At 41.5% G+C, this 20,170-nt stretch overlaps 1 protein-coding gene across 2 annotated transcripts in view; it reads left to right on the top strand.

Annotated features, from left to right (window-relative positions):
* IFI44L (interferon induced protein 44 like) overlaps positions 1–18,878 on the top strand; it is a 66,880-nt gene extending 48,002 nt beyond the window's left edge. For both annotated transcript variants that reach the window (XM_043490678.1, XM_038413290.2), the window contains exons 2-8: positions 2,662–3,167; positions 3,251–3,302; positions 9,379–9,574; positions 9,816–9,968; positions 11,804–11,975; positions 16,039–16,139; positions 18,351–18,878. In XM_043490678.1, coding sequence (XP_043346613.1) covers positions 2,662–3,167; positions 3,251–3,302; positions 9,379–9,574; positions 9,816–9,968; positions 11,804–11,975; positions 16,039–16,139; positions 18,351–18,539 — 1,369 coding nt within the window. In that variant the 3' untranslated portion in view covers positions 18,540–18,878. The remainder of the gene's footprint in view (positions 1–2,661; positions 3,168–3,250; positions 3,303–9,378; positions 9,575–9,815; positions 9,969–11,803; positions 11,976–16,038; positions 16,140–18,350) is intronic.
* The last annotated feature ends 1,292 nt before the right edge of the window (positions 18,879–20,170 follow it).

Genomic DNA, 20,170 nt, shown 5'->3' with positions numbered 1-20,170 from the left:
GTGGCACCTTAGAGACTAACAAATTTATTAGAGCATAAGCTTTCGTGAGCTACAGCTCACTTCGTCAGATGCATTTGGTGGAAAAAACAGAGGGGAGATTGATATACACACACAGAGAACATGAAACAATGGGTTTTATCATACACACTGTAAGGAGAGTGATCACTTAAGATAAGCCATCACCAGCAGCAGCGGGGGAAAGAAGGAAAACCTTTCATGGTGACAAGCAAGGTAGGCTATTTCCAGCAGTTAACAAGAATATCTGAGGAACAGTGGGGGGTGGGGTGGGGTGGGGAGGAGAAATACCATGGGGAAATAGTTTTACTTTGTGTAATGACTCATCCATTCCCAGTCTCTATTCAAGCCTAAGTTAATTGTATCCAGTTTGCAAATTAATTCCAATTCAGCAGTCTCTCGTTGGAGTCTGTTTTTGAAGCTTTTTTGTTGAAAGATAGCCACTCTTAGGTCTGTAATCGGGTGACCAGAGAGATTGAAGTGTTCTCCAACTGGTTTTTGGATGTTATAATTCTTGACGTCTGATTTGTGTCCATTCATTCTTTTACGTAGAGACTGTCCAGTTTGACCAATGTACATGGCAGAGGGGCATTGCTGGCACATGATGGCATATATCACATTGGTAGATGCGCAAGTGAACAAGCCTCTGATAGTGTGGCTGATGTGATTAGGCCCTATGATGGTGTCCCCTGAATAGATATGTGGACAGAGTTGGCAACGGGCTTTGTTGCAAGGATAGGTTCCTGGGTTGGTGGTTCTGTTGTGTGGTGTGTGGTTGCTGGTCAGTATTTGCTTCAGATTGGGGGTCTGTTTGTAAGCAAGGACTGGCCTGTCTCCCAAGATCTGTGAGAGTGATGGGTCGTCCTTCAGGATAGGTTGTAGATCCTTGATGATGCGTTGGAGAGGTTTTAGTTGGGGGCTGAAGGTGATGGCTAGTGGCGTTCTGTTATTTTCTTTGTTGGGCCTGTCCTGGAGTAGGTGACTTCTGGGTACTCTTCTGGCTCTGTCAGTCTGTTTCTTCACTTCAGCAGGTGGATATTGTAGTTGTAGGAATGCATGATAGAGATCTTGTAGGTGTTTGTCTCTGTCTGAGGGGTTGGAGCAAATGCGGTTATATCGTAGAGCTTGGCTGTAGACAATGGATTGTGTGGTATGATCTGGATGAAAGCTAGAGGCATGTAGGTAGGAATAGCGGTTAGTAGGTTTCCGATATAGGGTGGTGTTTATGTGACCATCGCTTATTAGCACCGTAGTGTCCAGGAAGTGGATCTCTTGTGTGGATTGGTCCAGGCTGAGGTTGATGGTGGGATGGAAATTGTTGAAATCCTGGTGGAATTCCTCAAGGGCTTCTTTTCCATGGGTCCAGATGATGAAGATGTCATCAATGTAGCACAAGTAGAGTAGACTCCAACGAGACTCCAAAGAGAGACTGCTGAATTGGAATTAATTTGCAAACTGGATACAATTATCTTAGGCTTGAATAGAGACTGGGAATGGATGAGTCATTACACAAAGTAAAACTATTTCCCCATGTTATTTCTCCCCCCCCCCACCCCACACTGTTCCTCAGAGATTCTTGTTAACTGCTGGAAATAGCCTACCTTGCTTGTCACCATGAAAGGTTTTCCTCCTTCCCCCCCCCCCCCCCCCCCGCTGCTGGTGATGGCTTATCTTAAGTGATCACTCTCCTTACAGTGTGTATGATAAACCCATTGTTTCATGTTCTCTGTGTGTGTATATCAATCTCCCCTCTGTTTTTTCCACCAAATGCATCCGATGAAGTGAGCTGTAGCTCACAAAAGCTTATGCTCTAATAAAAATGCTCTAAGGTGCGACAAGTACTCCTTTTCTTTTTGCGAATACAGACTAACACGGCTGCCAATCTGAAACCTATCAGAAGACAGGATACCGGGTTAGATGGACCATTAGTCTTACCCAGTATGCCATTCTTTTGTTATTGGAAATTGAAAAAGATTCACTCCATAAACTGGGAATTATATTTTTGAGACAGTGAATATGTATTTTCTCTCATTTACACCACGGTAAATCAGTGAAGTCTGTGGAGTTATCCAGTCTAAGGAAGATTAGCGTCAGGTTACAGTATGAAAGGTTTCACCATTTAGATAAAAAGGGCCTGATTTGCATTGAAGTCAATAGGAGTTTTGCCTGAGTAAAGGCAACAAAATTGGGCCATACATTTTAAGAATATTTTGTCTCCATTCAGGCAGAAAAAGTATTTTGCTGTGAAGTCCATGAAGCTACGCTGATTTATACTAGCTGACTTTCTCTGCTTCATTTCTCCCATCTGTTAATGGGGATAAAAAAATCTTTCTCCCACTATTTGTCTGCCTGGTTTATTTTGATGGTAGGCTTTTTGGGTTAGGGACTGTCTCTAACTATGTGTTTGGATAGTGCCTAAGGCAATGTTAGGCACAACACACATGTCCTCAGTTGGAGCGTCTAGATACTCATGGAATAAAGCTACTAATGATGATGATGATAATGATTTACTAAAACGCCACTTTATTCCATGGGGAACAAAGACCTTCACTACTGTCTTCCATCTTTGTTGAGATGAGATAAAAATAATGATAGATTTTTCTTATTGTTATACTTGTACTTGTAACGTCTTTTCTGTCTTTTTAGATTAAGAAGAATGGCTTGTGTCAAATCTAGATTAACACAAGATGAAGTAAAGCAACTGCAACATTTGTTGGGGAGCAGACAATTCTCTCTTCTCTATAAAGCAAGCGTCCATGGCTACAATGCTTCTATATTTCATGCCAAGTGTGATGCACAAGGGCCAACTGTAGCAATAGCATATAATGGAAGTGGTTATATTTTTGGAGGCTTTACACATCAGAGCTATGTTTCATCTGGAGGGTATATAAATGATGAGAAGGCTTTTCTCTTTAGATTAAAAGGCAAAAAGGGAGTGCTCAGTCCACTAAAAATTCCTGTTAAAACTGCATCAGGTGCTATATACGACTATAGTGCCAATGGCCCTAATTTTGGCGGTGGAGCACTACATTTGTTGAACCAAAATGCAGCAGCAGCAGCAACAAGTTCTAACAACAACTACACATACAATGTTGCTGATCTGCATGGAAATGATCTAGGCCTTATGGAATGTGAGGTGTATCGAGTTGAAGGTAAGTTGATACCAAAAGAGAAAATGTTTACTGAGGAAATTATAGCTTCGTACTCTTAATGTTATATGTTCCTTTTCCCCTAGATATTAGCAGTTTCCTGGAGTCTCCATGGAGAAAGATTACCTGGACAATTGAGTAAGTTAACTCTTGTACTATATCACTATAATGATCTGTGGCCACCAAATACTATGGTGATGTGAGTTACTTTAGGAATTAACTAGATGGTGCTAGAGTAGACAGACTTATGTGTTCCTGAGTTGCTTATCTGTGTATCTTAGGTACCAATATGGCACCTACGACCATAGTGTCAGAGCACCTCACAATCTGGGGATAAGTACAAAATGATGATTTCAGAACAGATCAAAGATAAATGAGTTATGAATGTCTGAACCAAAATAAACTTCATGAAGAGCTATGTTTATTTTAGCCACACTGAGCCTGCTATAGCAGAGACTTAAAGTGACATTACGGAGGATTACAGACCATGATTAAGTAGCTAGTTACTTATCTGGGCAATTCCCAGAATGGCATAGGTACAGTGTGGCAAACAGCATATTTGATACTTTTAGAAAACACTGTGCATCTCAGCATAGAATTATAGTAACATGGGGCTGGAGGGGATCTCAAGAAGTAACCTAGTCTAGCTCCCTGCACTGAGGCAGGACTAAATATACCTAGATCATCCCTGACAGGTGTTTATCTAACCTGTGCTTAAATACCTCCAGTGATGGGGATTCTATAACCTCCCTGGGAAGCCTATTCCAGAGTTTAACTGTCCTTATAGTTAGAAAGGTTTTCCGAATATCCTAACTTAAATCTCCCTTGCTGCAGATTAAGCCCATTACTTCTTGTCCTGCATTCACTGGACATGGAGAACAATTGATCACTCTCCTCCTTATAACAGCCCTTTACGTATTTGAATACTCTTATCTTAAAGTCCTCCCTCAGTCTTGTTTTCTGAAGTCTAAATATGTCCAGTTTTTTTAGCTTTTTCTTATAGATCAGGTTTTCTAAACTTTTCATCATTTTAGTGGCTCTCCTCTGGACTCTTTCCAATTTGTCCAATCTTTCTTAAATTGTAGTGTCCAGAATTGGACACAGTACTCCAGCTGGGGTCTCACCAGTGCTGGGCAGATCGGGACATTTCCCTTCTGTGCCTTACATTTGTCACTCCAGTTACCAGCCTCCAGACTGATATTAGCTTTTTTTGCAACTGCATCACATTGTTTACTCGTATTCAATTTGTGAGCCACAATAGCCCCCAGATCCTTTTCAGCACTACTGCTGCCTAGCCAGTTACTCTCCATTTTGTAGCTGCACATTTGAATTTTCCTTCCTAATTTTAGTACTATGCCCTTGTCTTTATTGAATTGCATTTTGTTAATTTCAGACCAATTCTCCAATTTGTCAAGCTCATTTTGAATTCTAACCTTGTCCTCCAAAGTGCTTGCAATCCCTCCCAGCTTGGTGTCATCCATATATTTTATAAATGTATTCTCCACTTCATTATTCAAGTCATAAATGAAAATATGGAATACTTCCGGACCCAGGACCAATCCATGTGGAACCCCACTGGATATGTCCACACAGTATGACGGCAAACCTTGATAACTGCTCTTTAAATATAATTCTTTGTCACAGAATCCACAGGTCTGGTGCCCTCGCATAGCTCTGGAAGAGTCCCCGAGAAAATCTCCTTCAGTGTGTTATCCCCCTTTGGGTTACATTCTGTTACTGGGGTAAGCCCCATGGATTCTCTGCCTTCTGGGACCGAACCTCTGAGCCTTCAGCACCCCTGCTTAACTCCGTGAGCACCCCTCAGTGAATCCATTTGAATTGGACACCTGGGGAAGGCTTGTACACCCAAAGGGAGCAATGCACCCCTAATTTCCTTAATCTGGAGTCAGGTTTCAGAGTGGTAGCTGTGTTAGTCTGTATCAGAAAAAACAACGAGGAGTCCTTGTGGTACCTTAGAGACTAACAAATTTATTTGGGCATAAGCTTTTGTGAGCTAGAACCCACTTCATCAGATGCATGGCGTGGAAAATACAGTAGCAGGTATATTTAGTCTTGTTAGACCAACCGCCCACCTGGTAAGGCAACTCCCATCTTTTCATGTACTATGTATAAATATACCTGCTACTGTATTTTCCCACTCCATATATCTGATGAAGTGGGTTCTAGCCCACAAAAGCTTATGCCCAAATAAATTTGTTAGTCTCTAAGATGCCACAAGGACTCCTCGTTGTTTTAATCTGGAGTGAATCTCAGACAGTGTTGTAAAAATCAGAAAGGTTTATTAGATATCTGTAACACAGCGTAGAAAGTCCTTGGTTAACATAGAGAGTAACAGAATATTCCATCTCGGTCAGTCCTGAGCCCCAAGCTCTCTCTGATGCCCCTTGAGTCCTAGTCCAGAAGAGGAGTACCGGTGGCACCTTAGAGACTAACAAATTTATTAGAGCATAAGCTTTCGTGAGCTACAGCTCACTTCATCGGATGCATTTCGATGCATCCGATGAAGTGAGCTGTAGCTCACGAAAGCTTATGCTCTAATAAATTTGTTAGTCTCTAAGGTGCCACCGGTACTCCTTTTCTTTTTGCGAATACAGACTAACACGGCTGCTACTCTGAAGTCCAGAAGAGTGTGTCTTGCTTCTAGCAGCCCACACTTATACAATCCCTTCCTTCCCTTTGTTATTCTTCCTGGGCAAACCTCTCATCACCTGGCTAGCCACCTTTTTCTTTTTTCTCCAGCTGCTCAAAAGTGGCTGGCTTTCTGCAGAGGGGATTGGCAGTCCCATGTCATTAGTTGCCTGGCACTAAATACCTGGACAATCAGAGCAGCCATTGTCTTCTGAGACTTTGCATGGGTATGGGGCCCAGGCCCCAGATAGCCAGGCGAAAGTCATACCTGTATTGCTACAAAAATTTTCCCACCTTTTCCCACCAGCTAGTTAATCATGCAGTACATAGGGGAAACTGAGGCACACACAATATTTATCCAAAATATTATGAAAAATTCCCATTTCATCACAATCTTTTAACCAGTGTTGCACCCATCTTACAGTAATTTCATCCAGACCACATTTCTGTAATTTGTTTATGAGAATGTCATGTAGGACTGTGTCAAAAGCCTTACTAAAATCAAGATATATCATGTCTTCAGATTCACCTCTGATCCACTATGCCAGTAACCCTGTCAAGAAGGAGATTATGTTAGGCGACATGATTTGTTCTTCATAAATTCATGTTGGCTATTCTTTATCGCCCTCTAGAATGATGTTTACAAATTGATGTATAATAATTTGTTCCAATATCTTTCCAAGTATTGAAATTAGGCTGACTGTAACTCCCCAGGTCCTCTTTGTTCCTCTTTTTAAAGCTAAACAGTATGTTTGCTCTTTTCCAGCCCTCTGGGACATCACCTACCCTCCATGAGTTTCCAAAGATAATTGCTAACGGTTCTGAGATTGCTTCACCTAGTTCCTTAAGTACCCTAGGGTGAATTTCATCAGTCTTTGAAAATTTGAATACATCTAACTTACTCTTTAACCTTTTCTTTCCCTTTCCCCTTGTTCAAATTAATTGTGTTAAGTATCTGGTCACAATTTATCTTTTTAGTGAAGATTGAATCAAAATAGTTATTAAACACATCTTGACGTCATCTGTTATTAGCTCTCCTTCCCCACCTACCAAGTAATGTATCTACATGTTCCCTTGTCTTTCTCTTGCTCCCTAATATATTTATAGAGCCTCTTCTTATTGCCTTTTATGCAGGTGGATTGAACTAAATCACCAAGTGGAAAGTCGTTATTTTCTGAAGAAAGGTGCATTTTCATTGGCTGATATAACCAATAAAACATATTGATTTACAACTAAATAGAACCTTTACACTAAATTTGGTTCTTTTTTTGCTACCTAGGAAGGTACAATATAATTATATGCATATTGAACAACTATATAGCTTAATATTTTCAGATTCTTATTAATGGTACATTTTTAGTTTGTTAGAAAATAGTGAATGATATATTGCTTAATTGCTACTCTTGTGCCATATTTATAAAGTTTGACCTCAAAAGTTTTTCCTCTGATACTTTCTTTATTTTGAAAAGCAATGTTTAACTCAAAGTTTTTGATGGAGGCTCATGGATTCAGCATACTAATTCTTTAATTTAAATATTTCAAGAAATTATAATAAATTTTGGTCTTAACGTTTTTTGTATTAAATTAAGATTTTATTTTTAAGAGGTTTATTTATAAAAAGAAAACTTATTATAATGTAAATCATATTTAAAAATCTTTTTTTAAAATCTACCCATTTTAGGTGTAGCTCATATGGTGCCTTAGCCTTTCTGATTTTGTCCCTACCTGCTTATGCTACTCTTCTCTTCTCATCCTTAGCAATTTGCCCATGTTTCCACTTTTTGTACAATTCTTTTTTGATTTTTCAGGTCATATTGGCCTCTTACTATTCTTGCTGTCTTTCCTTCATATCTGGATAGCTTGGTGCTGTGCATTTAATATTGTCTCTCTGAAAAACTGCCATCTCTACTGAACATCCTTTTTCCTTACATTTTCTTCCCATGGGACCTTACCTACCAGTTCTCTGAGTTTGAGGTCCATTGTTCTCATTCTGCTGTTCTCACTCCTTCCTTTCCTTAGAATCATGAAATCTGTCATTTCATGATCACTTTCATCCAAATTGCCTTCTACCTTCAGATTTGCAACCAATTACTCCCTATTATTCTGAATCAAATCTAAAATGGTTGCTTCCTGCTTACTTCCTTCACCGTCTGAAACAACACATGGTCTCCAACACATTCAGAGAACTTGTTAGACATTTCGTGCTTTGCTGTCTTACTTTTTCAACAGATATCTGGGTAGTTAAAGCATCTTCCATGAAAAAATATTTTGCTTCCGCTAAGCATGTATGCTGTACAAAGTTAGCTGTAGAGGATCTTTTGTCAAAGATGCCATGTGTCAACAGTAGAAAAAGACATTTCTATAAAGCATGCCACTGACCTCACTTCAAAAATCAAGAACATGAAGTCACTGTGCCTGATGTTATCACCGTGAGTGTAGAGAATTGCTGTTCACCTCATCCTATTCAGAAACTCATTTGCTATGTTGACAGTTGCACTCCTGGATAACAGTCACACTCCAATGAACACATACTAGACATTGGTTCAGATGTGTCAGTTCTGCCTGATTTTGCTTATTTGCTATGTTTTCACAGTGCACTGCTTACAAGACCTAAGCTGCATTTGGTTGTTTACGGTACCTGAAGTTGGTTATCTGAATACATGCGTAATGCATGACAACTTGTATGCTCTATATACATATGTTGTGAAAACTGATTCGTCCTACCCTCTTAATAACTTTTAGTCTATTTCTAAGCCTGTTTGAATGAATGAATGAATGAATGAATGTAACTTCGCTGCATTACCGGTGACAGAGTCAGCACATTGCAACAGAGATTTTATTCCCCTGTGACATGTCAAAGCAACTATTTTAGGCAGCATTGATTGAATACATTTTCAAAATTTTCAAAGTTGACCACTGATTTGGGGTACCCAGGTTGAGACATTGTAGGCCAGATTTGTATAGGTGCTGAGCACCTGAATCTCCCATTGGCTTCATTAGGAACTATAGGTACTCAGCACTTTCTGAAAATCAGGCCATAGGGTATTTTAAATTGGGCACCCTAAATTAGAGGATATCATAGTTAAAGATCCATTCCATGTCCAAACCATGTCAAAGTGGTTTGACTTTGTGTGAAGGTCATTATCTCAGAGAGATCTGGCTGTTCTTCAGTTGCTCATTACATTCAAAAGCACCACTGCCTGCTCTTTGGCCATGTTCCCAGGATGCTCTCAAACTCTCTATTGACACCTGGCGGGGTGCATGTTTTGACTGTACCTGGTGTGGCTGCGGGGCCACCCCTTCAGATTTGTGGATTTGCAGGATTGAGCCAGATCTAGGAACTTAACAACATGATGCCTGGTGTGTTGCCATCAGCTGTGGTCACTCTGGCTGGTGCAACAATCCTGAGTAGACTGTGTGTTTGATGATCGTTAAAGATGGAGTATATGGGAGTCGGATAGGAATATTTGCAGTGTCCTGAATTCACTGTGCCTATTTGCAGTGCAAAACATGTGCTGTGATCTCATGGCTGTTTAACACTATGCAAATCTTTTTGTCTTAACAGGGAAAGAAGTAAAATAATGGTGGAAATCAGATCTTACATACCTTATTTAAATTCAGTGCCACAGATTCAGATTTTGGTTCTTGGTCCAGTTGGAGCTGGGAAGTCCAGTTTTTTCAACTCTGTGAATTCTGTTTTCCGAGGTTATGTGACAAGCCAAGCCATAGCAGGATCTGATAATACTAGTGTGACAACACAGGTAAATATTTGCTTCTAATTAATAAACATCCAAGCTAAAGCACAGTCTCTTAGTTAAAAATCAACATTTTTTCCTCAGGAAATGGAAAACCCAAAGATAGTCCATGATTACCCCCACTGAATTCCATGCATGTACTTGTGAGAAGAAAGGTATTACTCAATATGGTTGAGAGATAATCTGGCGCTCAATAAGGATTTTTTAGGTCTGTATTTCGATAAGTTACTTTTTTTTGTTCCAATAGTACAGGACTTACACAGTTAAAGCAGGAAGAGATTGCAAGCCTCTGCCTATTATCTTCTGTGACACAATGGGAATAGAAGAAAGATTAGGAGCAGGTCTGGAAATTGATGAAGTGTCCAACATAATAAAAGGCCATGTTCCTGATAGGTACCAGGTAGGATTTCTACAATTCTGTGCAGTTCAAGTGATATCCTTTAATGTTGTTTTAGATGTACAAATATATCTTAAATTTAATTACTGTGGAACAAAATATCTACTCAGTGCTCAGTACATTCTTGCATATGTGGTACTGTACAGTAAAAGCTTATGAATGGTGATCATATGTAAGGTGTATGTGAAAAGGAATAAACTATGGGAAGTTTGTGTTTAGGCCCGATTCTCCACTGTCCGGCACTTTGTGTATATTTTACAGTCATGTGAAGTTGATTTAAATCGCTGTCCACCCTTCTGCCCGGGTAGCGTTTGGCACTTACTTTGTTCAGGTACAAGCCAAGGGAGAATCAGGCTCAAGATATATAAAGATTGGAGCTAGTTGAAATATTTTAGACAAAAAGGTTTTAAATAGAAAGATAGACTTTAATGCCCCTATCCCAAATTTCTGTTAACCCTTGAAATTCTTTTAGTTTTTCAGGAATTTTTTAAAAGTTTTTTAGCAAAAATAATCATTCCATTATTGAAACGATTCTCTAAATTTTTTTTAACTGGAAACCTGGTTTTCAGGAAATGAGCAATTTTTAATTTTTTTTTTTGTGAAAAAAATTGAAAAATGAACAACGGGTTAGTTTGGTAAAGCAGAAACAACTTTGACATTTTGAATTTTTAGAAAACATTGTTTTAAAACATTGTAAAGAGCAGCTTCTGCCATATTCAAGCTTAGTACAGTGCCTTCTTACCTGGCCTTTTGTCTTGCCTAGTAAAGAGCTGCTGCCTATACACCATTTCAAATTTTAACTGTTGTAATATGCAAGAGATGTAGAATTTGATTGGCCATTCAGCTGAGCTGAGCTTGTTACAGAAGCAAAGATGGAGGGCTAAGGTGGTTGTATTACTCTCATCATTGTAGTATCTTGGCTCCTCACAAACCTTAACTTAATCCTCATAACAACCCAGCGAGGTATAAAGTGTTATTAACCTAATATTAAAGATATGAAACTGAGGAACAGTGATTAATTATCTTGGTGAAAGTTATATTGGAAGCGAGATCTCCTGAGTCGCAGTTTTATGCCTTAACCACAAGACCAATCTTTCCATGATTTATTTGGTCCCACTTTATATTAAAATTCCATCTATAAATGGTTTACAAAGAAGTAATAAATGAAGAATGTTAAAAGCACATTACAGTACTGAGCAGCATGTGTATCGATGGTTATAAGCACATCAGTAGATGTTATAAGCCATAGTTATGGATACATTTTTGATGGACTCGACAACAATCGATTAACCATTTATTAAAACATCTGTTAAAAATTTATTAATGCTTTATAGATGGAACCTTAATAAAAAGTGTGATCAAAAACTTTATAGTAGGGATAGTCAATGGTGTGTGTGTGTGTGTGTGTATGTATGGGTATGTGTATACACACACACGGAATATCTCATGAATCCTCTTTATTTTCAAGAGATTCCTTTTGGTTTCATTATTACTTTCCCACAAGGGATATAAATTCAGAGGAACTCTGTTGACTCCAAAGGAGCGACTCACACACATTTACAATAACAGGTCAGAATCTGGCTCTCCATCTGGAAGAATGAGTATGAGACTGGGAATCAGGAAATCCTGATTTTTAATCCTGACTTGACCACTCCCTTTAGGAGTGTGGGTAAATCATTTCACATCTCTGCATATCAGTATTCCTCTCTGTAAAATGAGATAAAATACTTGTCTTCCTGCTCCAAAGGGATATTGTGAGAATCAGTGTTTGTATAGCCCTTTGGATCTCCAGGTCTTCGGAAGTGCTACTTATTATTATAAAAAAAATTTCTTTGCAGTTTAATCCAGCTGCCACCCTTCGTTCAGATTCTCCAGGCTATGTCAAGACCCCTTCTCTGAAGGATCAGATTCATTGTGTTGCATTTGTTATTGATGGGTGCAAAATTGAGATTCTCCCTGAGAAACTGGAAGAGAAGCTGAAACAGCTTCGAAGAAAATTGAACCATTTTGGTATGTTTTATGTCTCCTAATATCATAGAACTGAATGAAGTGGGCACGCCCAGGAGGGGATATGACTTGCAAGCATGAGCACCTTGGGTCATTAGGGGCCTGAAGTACTGCTCGGAGCCATGCTTATCCTTAGTGTGGGAGGAGAAATTGACACTTATTGCTTCTGAGGTTTACATGCTGGCTGGCTCTCTGAGCTGGATTAATGCACTCTGGAGGGACAGGCCCCCAGACTGATGGAAGTATGGGCACTGCAATGGGCTCTGGTGTTGGTGGGAGAATAGAGAAATTCCTGATCACCTCCATTGTTCTCTACTAGATTCATAGATACTAAGGTCAGAAGGGACCATTTTGATCATCTAGTCCGACCTCCTGCACAACGCAAGCCACAGAATCTCACCCACCCATCCTACGAAAAACCTCACCTATGTCTGAGCTATTGAAGTCTTCAAATTGTGGTTTAAAGACTTCAAGGAGCAGAGAATCCTCCCTCAAGTGACCCATGCCCCATGCTACAGAGGAAGGCGAAAAACCTCCAGGGCCTCTTCCAATCTGCCCTGGAGGAAAATTCCTTCCCGACCCCAAATATGGCGATCAGCTAAACCCTGAGCATATGGGCAAGATTCACCAGCCAGATACTACAGAAAATTCTTTTCTGGGTAACTCAGATCCCATCCATCTAATATCGCATCTCAGGCGATTAGGCCTATTTACCCTGAATATTTAAAGATCAATTAATTAACAAAATCACATTATCCCATCATACCATAAACTCCTCCATAAACTTATTGAGTAGAATCTTAAAGCCAGATAGATCTTTTGCCCCCACTGCTTCCCTTGGAAGGCTATTCCAAAACTTCACTCCTCTGAGGGTTAGAAATCTTCGTCTAATTTCAAGTCTAAACTTCCTGGTGGCCAGTTTATACCCATTTGTTCTTGTGTCCACATGACTCTTTGGTTTTCCAATGTGCCCTATTGAGTTTCTGCTCCTCAGTACAGCAGAGCCCTCCTGTTGACACAGGCCCCCAGCGAAACAGAGCTGTGCACTAGGCTTCTAGGAATACATCTTATCAGGAAATATTTATTGTGATTTCATTAATTACTTTAAAATACATATAATCCAAGGCATTAAAACCTTTTAAAAAGGGAATAAAGGTAAGATTGATTCATTTAGCAGCTGCAGTGAAGATGGGAAGCAACAAAAAGTGAAAAAAGAACTCAAGAATAGGAGTCTTATATTTCTGATTGCCAATTTACGTCATTAGCTCCTGTGGTTATGTTTGGATACAATACCTGGGACCTGATTTTCTCTCCACGTGATAGGAGTCACTTTAATAGGAGGCAATAGACAGAGACATAACCTACGGGCGTGAAAGCAGGCCCCAGTTGTGCTACTGAACTCAGCTAGGTGTGCCATGTTTTTGAGTCCCTTGTTGTGAGTCACAGAATTCATTGCAGTGAATCTCAGCCCTGGCAATCTTTCCAATGAGATCAGTGAGTCATTAAGTGTAGTGTCTACTATACTGGTAGAATAATAATAATTCTTCTTTGAGTGCTGTCCCTGTGGGTGCTCCACTCCAGGTGACAGTGCATCCCGGCGCCATTGATCGGAGATCTTCGGTAGCAGTGCCTGGTCAGGACGCACACGCTCATCTGCTGTCTCGTGGCATCATTAGGGTCTGCCTGAGTGTGCACGTCCCACACCTCCCTCAGTTCCTTCTCAACCGTCCTCAGCTGAAGACAGGACTCGGGGCAGTGCTCATCTCTTCCCTGGTTATTGTAGGAAATAAGTAGAGAAAAATAGAAATAATTAGCTAGCCATTTCCCAGTTCTCCCTTTCTTTAGTGTAGTTCGTTAGTTTAAAAAATAATATATTTTTTTTTCCCTCAAGTTAGTCTCTTGTTGAGACTTCTCCGGCCGCTCATACTTTCATTGTGCCGTGGTCGCCAGGCTTTAAGAAATGTGGCTCCTGCAAGGAGTCTATGCCGCAGTCGGACGGGCACTCACTCTGCATTAAATGCCTTGGTGAGACACACGTCCCTGCGAAGTGTCTCCACTGCACGAACTTAAAAACTAGAGCTCGCCTTGATAGAGACTTGTGGCAAAAAATGCTTCTCATGGAGAAAGCTCTGCAGCCGCCTATGGAGAAGGGCAGTAAACCCTCTCCCACACGCTCCCCTGCCAGGTCAGAACCGATCGGGAGCCTGGCTTCACCCTCTCACACGAAGAAGCAGGAAGCACTAATGTCTCCTCTCAGATACACTCAAAAGGGAAAAGATCTCCTGCAAGGTCTTTACCCTTGGTGCTGTCAGTGCAGAGAGCAGGCAACTCTGACCGCCCCAGCACTTCAGCAGCAACTCACACAGGGTGCAAAAGCAGGGACCTGGCTTCCCGCAGGAGAAAGCTCTCCTGGGACCGGTCCTGCCAGCACCGACAATGGACCTGGTGCTGACCCGGACCCCAATCCAGACTGTATGACACTGGGAGAAACCACAACAGACCTCCTAGGTGCAGGCAAAACCAGGCACAGCCAACTACTTCCCACCCATCGGGTAACACACAACAATTTTGAAGTGCTAGTCGGGCGTCTGCATGACCATCTCTTCACTCCGCCGCCTATTTGCCCATTTGGCTATTGCCTCTAGGCTTTCCACCATGTCTGGCAACAGATCACGCAGGACCGCTGGGTCCTGGAAATAGTTCAGTCAGGTTACTCCATCCCTTTCTTTTCTTCCCCGCCCATCCTTTCCCCTTCCCCGTCCCTCCTCAGGGACCCCTCTCACAAGCATCTTCTCCATCTAGGTGCAGTCGAACATGTACTGATGCAACATTGGGGAAAAGAGTTCTACTCCCACTACTTTCTGACCCAAAAGAAAGGCGGGGGGTGGAGACCTATTTTAGACCTACGCCGACTGAGCTAGTTTGTACGTGTACAAAAATTCAAGATGGTCACATTGGGCACAATAATACCCACGCTAGAACAAGGGGACTGGTTCACAGCCCTCAACCTACAAGATGACTATTTCCATATATCCATTCATCCAGCACACAGATGCTTCCTGCGATTCACACTCAGACACGACCACTTTAAGTACAGAGTACTTCCATTCGGTCTCTCCACAGCACCGTGGGTATTCTCCAAGACCATAGCTGTAGTTGTAGCCCACCTCCACAAACACGGGATTATACTTTCCCCCTACCGAGAGATCAAAGAGTGAAGCTATCTCTAAGCAAAGACTCTCCAAGTGGATCTCAGACTGCATCAGATCCTGCTATCAGACCCAGAATGTTCAACCACCAGAGAGTGTTAGGACTCATTCTACTAGAGCAATGTCAACATCTGTTGCCTTCCTTCACAATGTACCTATTACAGACATATGCAAAGCGGCCACGTGGACATCTGACCACACATTTGCCAAACATGCCATCACACGGGATACCACAGCAGACACCATAGTCGGCCATACTGTACTGTCTACCGTTGTCCCTCACGCAACTCCAAAATCCAACCAATCATAGTGGGTACTGTTTCACATTCACCTGGAGTGGAGCACCCACAGGGACATCACTCGAAGAAGAAGAGAAAGTTACTCACCTTGCAGTAACTAAAGTTCTTTGAGATGTATGTCCCTGTGGGTGCTCCACTACCCACCCTCCTCTCCTCTGCTTTGGAGTACTCATCAGACAACTCTACGGTAGAGAAGGAACTGAGGGTGATGCGGGATGCGTGCACTCAGGCAGACCCTAACAACGCCGCGAGACAGCAGCTGAGTGTGTGCGTCCCAACCAGGCATTGCTACCGAAGATCTCCGATAAATGGTGCTTGGACGCACTGTCACCTGGAGTGGAGCACCCACAGGGACACACATCTCGAAGAACCTCAGTTACTGCAAGGTGAGTAACTTTCTCTTTTGTTTGTTTGTTAATATTAATTTAATAATTAATCTTTTTCGAATGCTGTTGTGCACAAAAGAAAACGCTTTCACCTTATGTAAGCAGAAGCAGTTGCAATGAAGAACTGATGGGAAATTAGGTGTAAAATCTTATTTTTTTTTTTTTGGTACAGGGATCCCACAACTGGTTTTGCTAACTAAAGTGGATGAAATCTGCCCTGCTCTTGAAGAAGATGTCCAGTATGTGTACAAAAGCAAAGCTGTTCAGAAACAGGTAAAGTATGGCATTGTTGACTGTGGTGCTATCTATTAACTCAATTGACTTTAACAAATCAAGGTATTGTGATACCCTACGTTTGCAATACTTGCATCCCCTCATATTCCTACACATATTCTCATTCTGGTCTTGTAGGCACAAGCTGAAAATATAACTAAATTTAATACCTCAGGTTTTGGTTTACCTACAAGGTTTAAGACTTGTTAAAATTGCAAGTTGCACCTCTGAAGAATAAAACTGCATAACAGAAAAAGGTGGAGATACCAGAAACCTCATTAAAAATTAAGGGCCGGATTCTTTTGCGAAACCCCACTCCATATAAAGGAGCTGGAGTATGGCCATAACTCACCAGCTGCATATTTCCCCTGGTGTGAATAGGTGTAAAACTGAAAAAAAGAGAGCTTCAGGGGAGGAAGGAAGTGGGAGCGAGCTCTGTTCTGCTGCTTTTTTTTTTAAAGCAGATTGTCTTTCAGGGAGCAAACACTGTTGGATAAATTTTGTAGAGTCCCTAGGCCAGTGGTTCCCAAACTTGTTCCGCCGCTTGTTCAGGGAAAGCCCCTGGCGGGCCGGGCCAGTTTGCGTACCTGCCGTGTCCACAGGTTCAGCCGATCGCGGCTCCCAGTGGCTGCGCTGTCCCTCAGCCCGTGCTGCTTCCAGCAGCTCCCATTGGCCTGGAGCAGCGAACCGCAGCCACTGGGAGCCACAATCAGCCGAAGCCGCGGACGCGGCAGGTAAACAAACTGGCCCAGCCCGCTAGGGGCTTTCCCTGCACAAGTGGCGGAACAAGTTTGGGAACCACTGCCCTAGGCTATTCTAAATCATGATATGGCTCATGCAGACCAGCAGACAGAATTGTCTCCTTGGACTCCTTGCCCCTGTCCCATGGTGACAGAGTCTGACGCAGGAGAGAATCCATAAAGATTTGATTCCCTGCTACCTTCCATCTTGTCTAGATATTTACCCCGTGCAGAGTGTTTGTACAATGCTGCCATTTTGCTTTGGTGGAATTTTATACCTACTTTGCACTCACTTTGCACAGCCATAAATGCTAACACAAGATGGAAAGTTGTGAAGAATCAGAGGCTGGTGGTTTGCAGTTCCCCAATACTGACGCTGGCCTGGAGCTGATTTAGCCATCTGCAATTCTCAGCGGTATTAGGCACCTAACTTCCATTGATTTCAATGGGAGTTAGGTGCCCAAATACCTTTGAGAAATGTGGCCCAAGTGACCATCTCCCAGCCAAGAGGAATAGCCAACTCTATGCCATTTGAAGTCTCCCCCATTTGGGGAATATTTAGCTTAGGAGATATGACTGTGTTCTGACTGCTTTGTTCAGCAGGAATAATACAAAAGGACTGGGATCAGTTCCTAGAGTAGAGTCCTGACCCTGGGCTACATTCTGTCCTGTATCTGAAATCTGTTAATCACAGGGGTAAGGGCTGTCAGGGAGCTGAGTGCAGCTCCTGGACTCTGTGTGCTGGCCACAGTGTGAACCATGGTTTAGAGGCTCAGCATAGCAAAGCAGAGCTCTGCCTTGGTCCGTCCCTGCCTCTGACATACTCCCCATACTCCTATATCTCACACAACGCTGGGTGAGGATGTGTGCAGAAGCGTGGTTCTAAAGGAGCTAACTTGTATCAGTTTTATACCAGTGAAGAGCTATTCTCATCAGAATCTTAACTGTCTGGTTATGACCAAAATCCAGTACAAAGGAGCTGGGTTGGCCCAGAGAATATATCCCCCTGTATCTAGAAAGGCCAAATATGGACTTAAGTGGAATTATACCAGAGATGAATCCCTAGTAGTGTTCTCTCTAGGTCATAATGGCAGAAAAATAGTCCTGTGTCCTGGGTATCACCTCTGAGATTAAATAGAGTTTGGCCTCCAGGGCAGTTTACAGTCAGTTTCTATCAGTGAATTTGCTAAAGAAGCATAAAATATAGTGAATATGGCCTTGAACTGTAACTGCATCAATATGTAGTTGCCACTTCAGTTGCAGGATGGGTATGATTTCAATATATATGTGAAAGTAGTTATGTCTTCAGTATAAGGAAGTTTGAAGAACTAAAATATCTTCCATTTTTAATCTCATCAAACAATATCTGTGAAAATACTCAAAGCTTTTGCTTTGCTTCCTCAAGGAACAGAAAGATTGAAAAATAGTCAGGGCGCTCTTTAGGATAATCCATTTTGTGTCTTTTCTACAGATGCGGATAACTGCAGAGAAACTTGGAATCCCTCTTGCTCAGATTGTACCTGTTAAAAACTACTGCTCAGAGTTGGAGCTTTCATGTGATGTTGACATCCTGTTACTTTCTGCAGTGAGGCAGCTTATACGTTTAGCAGAAAGCTACCTTGAAAATGGCCCTTTTGAGAAGCCAAAGAAAGAGCCCTAACCTGATGTTTACTGTGACGCTGGATATTTTATGTGCTGGCACCAGAAGTTAAATTTATTGCTGCCCTAAGCAGATGCAACTCCATTGACTTCAGTGAAGTTGCACTTGCTTATGCCCATGGCGAATTTGGCTCAACGGTTCTATATCTTGTTACTGTATACGTAAGATTAATGGTATTTTTGCATGCATCATGGGGAGAATAGATTCTCGAGCTTTCAAGGTGGGATCCCTTTATTAAACATTCCACATTCTTACTCTTCTCCATTTAAAAAGAAATTGAAACAGTAGGTTGTAAAACTTTTGTTAGATAAATTGGGAAAAAAAATTACTGTAATCACTATTTCAATCACTTTTCTTCATCCAGGTTTTGGGATTTCAATAACTCAGCAAGAGGTTGTGGGCCTATTACAGGAGTGGATGGGTGAGGTTCTGTGGCTTGTGATGTGCAGGAGGTCAGCCTAGATGATCATGATAGTCCCTTTTGGCCTTAAAGTCCATGAGAAGAGGTGAGGCAGAGACACAAGGGACCTACTTTTCTTCTCGCTTACACTGGTTAAACACTGCTGTATCTCTATTGACATCCGCAAATACTTCAGATTTGCACTTGAGTACTTGAGAACAGAATTTGGATTAGATCCTTGATGAGATGTAATATCAAATGCAATGGTAGAAATAGAAAGAGTAGTCAAGGTTCAGACTGTTCCAGAAAGAGTTGGTATGGCTGGTATGTGGTTCCCTGCAGGTATAGTTGTGGGGAAGGACTACTTCCTATACAATAAACCATAATTAAAATTGAGCAATCCATGTTCTTGGGCAAGGATTTATTTTCTTTTTGTTAAATGATTAAATCATAGAAGATTAGAGTTGGAAGAGACCTCAGATAGTCATCTAGACAACCCCCTACTCAAAGCAGGACCAACACCAACTAAATTAGCCCAGCCAGGACTTTGTCAAGCTGGGCCGTAAAAACCTCTAAGCATGGAGATTCCACCACCTCCCTTGACTTAGTCCAGTTTGCCCTCTAGTGGCTGACAGTTACAAAATATGCATTTCTAGAAAATAGTGCTACATAAAGATGCTTTAGAAAAGACTATGGGGCAGGATTTTATTTTACCCTCTTGCCTGACCTATGATTCAATTCTTTATTATTTTCTTTTCTGTGAGCACACAACTATTTGGGGAGGAATTTTTATTACGCATTGATCCAAGTCCAATATGAACAAGACTACCATCCAGCCGCCCATCTGCCAAAAAAGCAGAGACATATAGCAAGCCACCAGGTCTCTCCATCATAAGACAACAGCAAGTGATGGGATGGGAGGGCCTCTTTATATCTCCTGATATTTTGCTGTCAGAATGTATTTATCCTGCTAAAGCATATTTTATAAACATATATAGCTACCTCCATCCAACCTTATCTTCAGGAGGCCAATAGTAAAAATACAGTAAAAGTGTATTACATCCCACAAGTAGCATACTGAGATGCTTAACAAAATGGAAAAACAAGATATAAGTGACCTTCAAAGGTCTTTTGAGGTAAATCAGAACCTCTTGGGGAAAAAAATGAAACCAAATAGCTGTTGATTTGCAATGAAGCATTTTCAGGGCTTTTATCTCACCTTTCCTCAGTG

This window comes from Dermochelys coriacea, chromosome 8, assembly GCF_009764565.3.
Source record: "Dermochelys coriacea isolate rDerCor1 chromosome 8, rDerCor1.pri.v4, whole genome shotgun sequence".
Lineage (NCBI taxonomy): Eukaryota > Metazoa > Chordata > Testudines > Dermochelyidae > Dermochelys > Dermochelys coriacea.
This window is presented reverse-complemented; position numbering and strand designations above follow the sequence as displayed.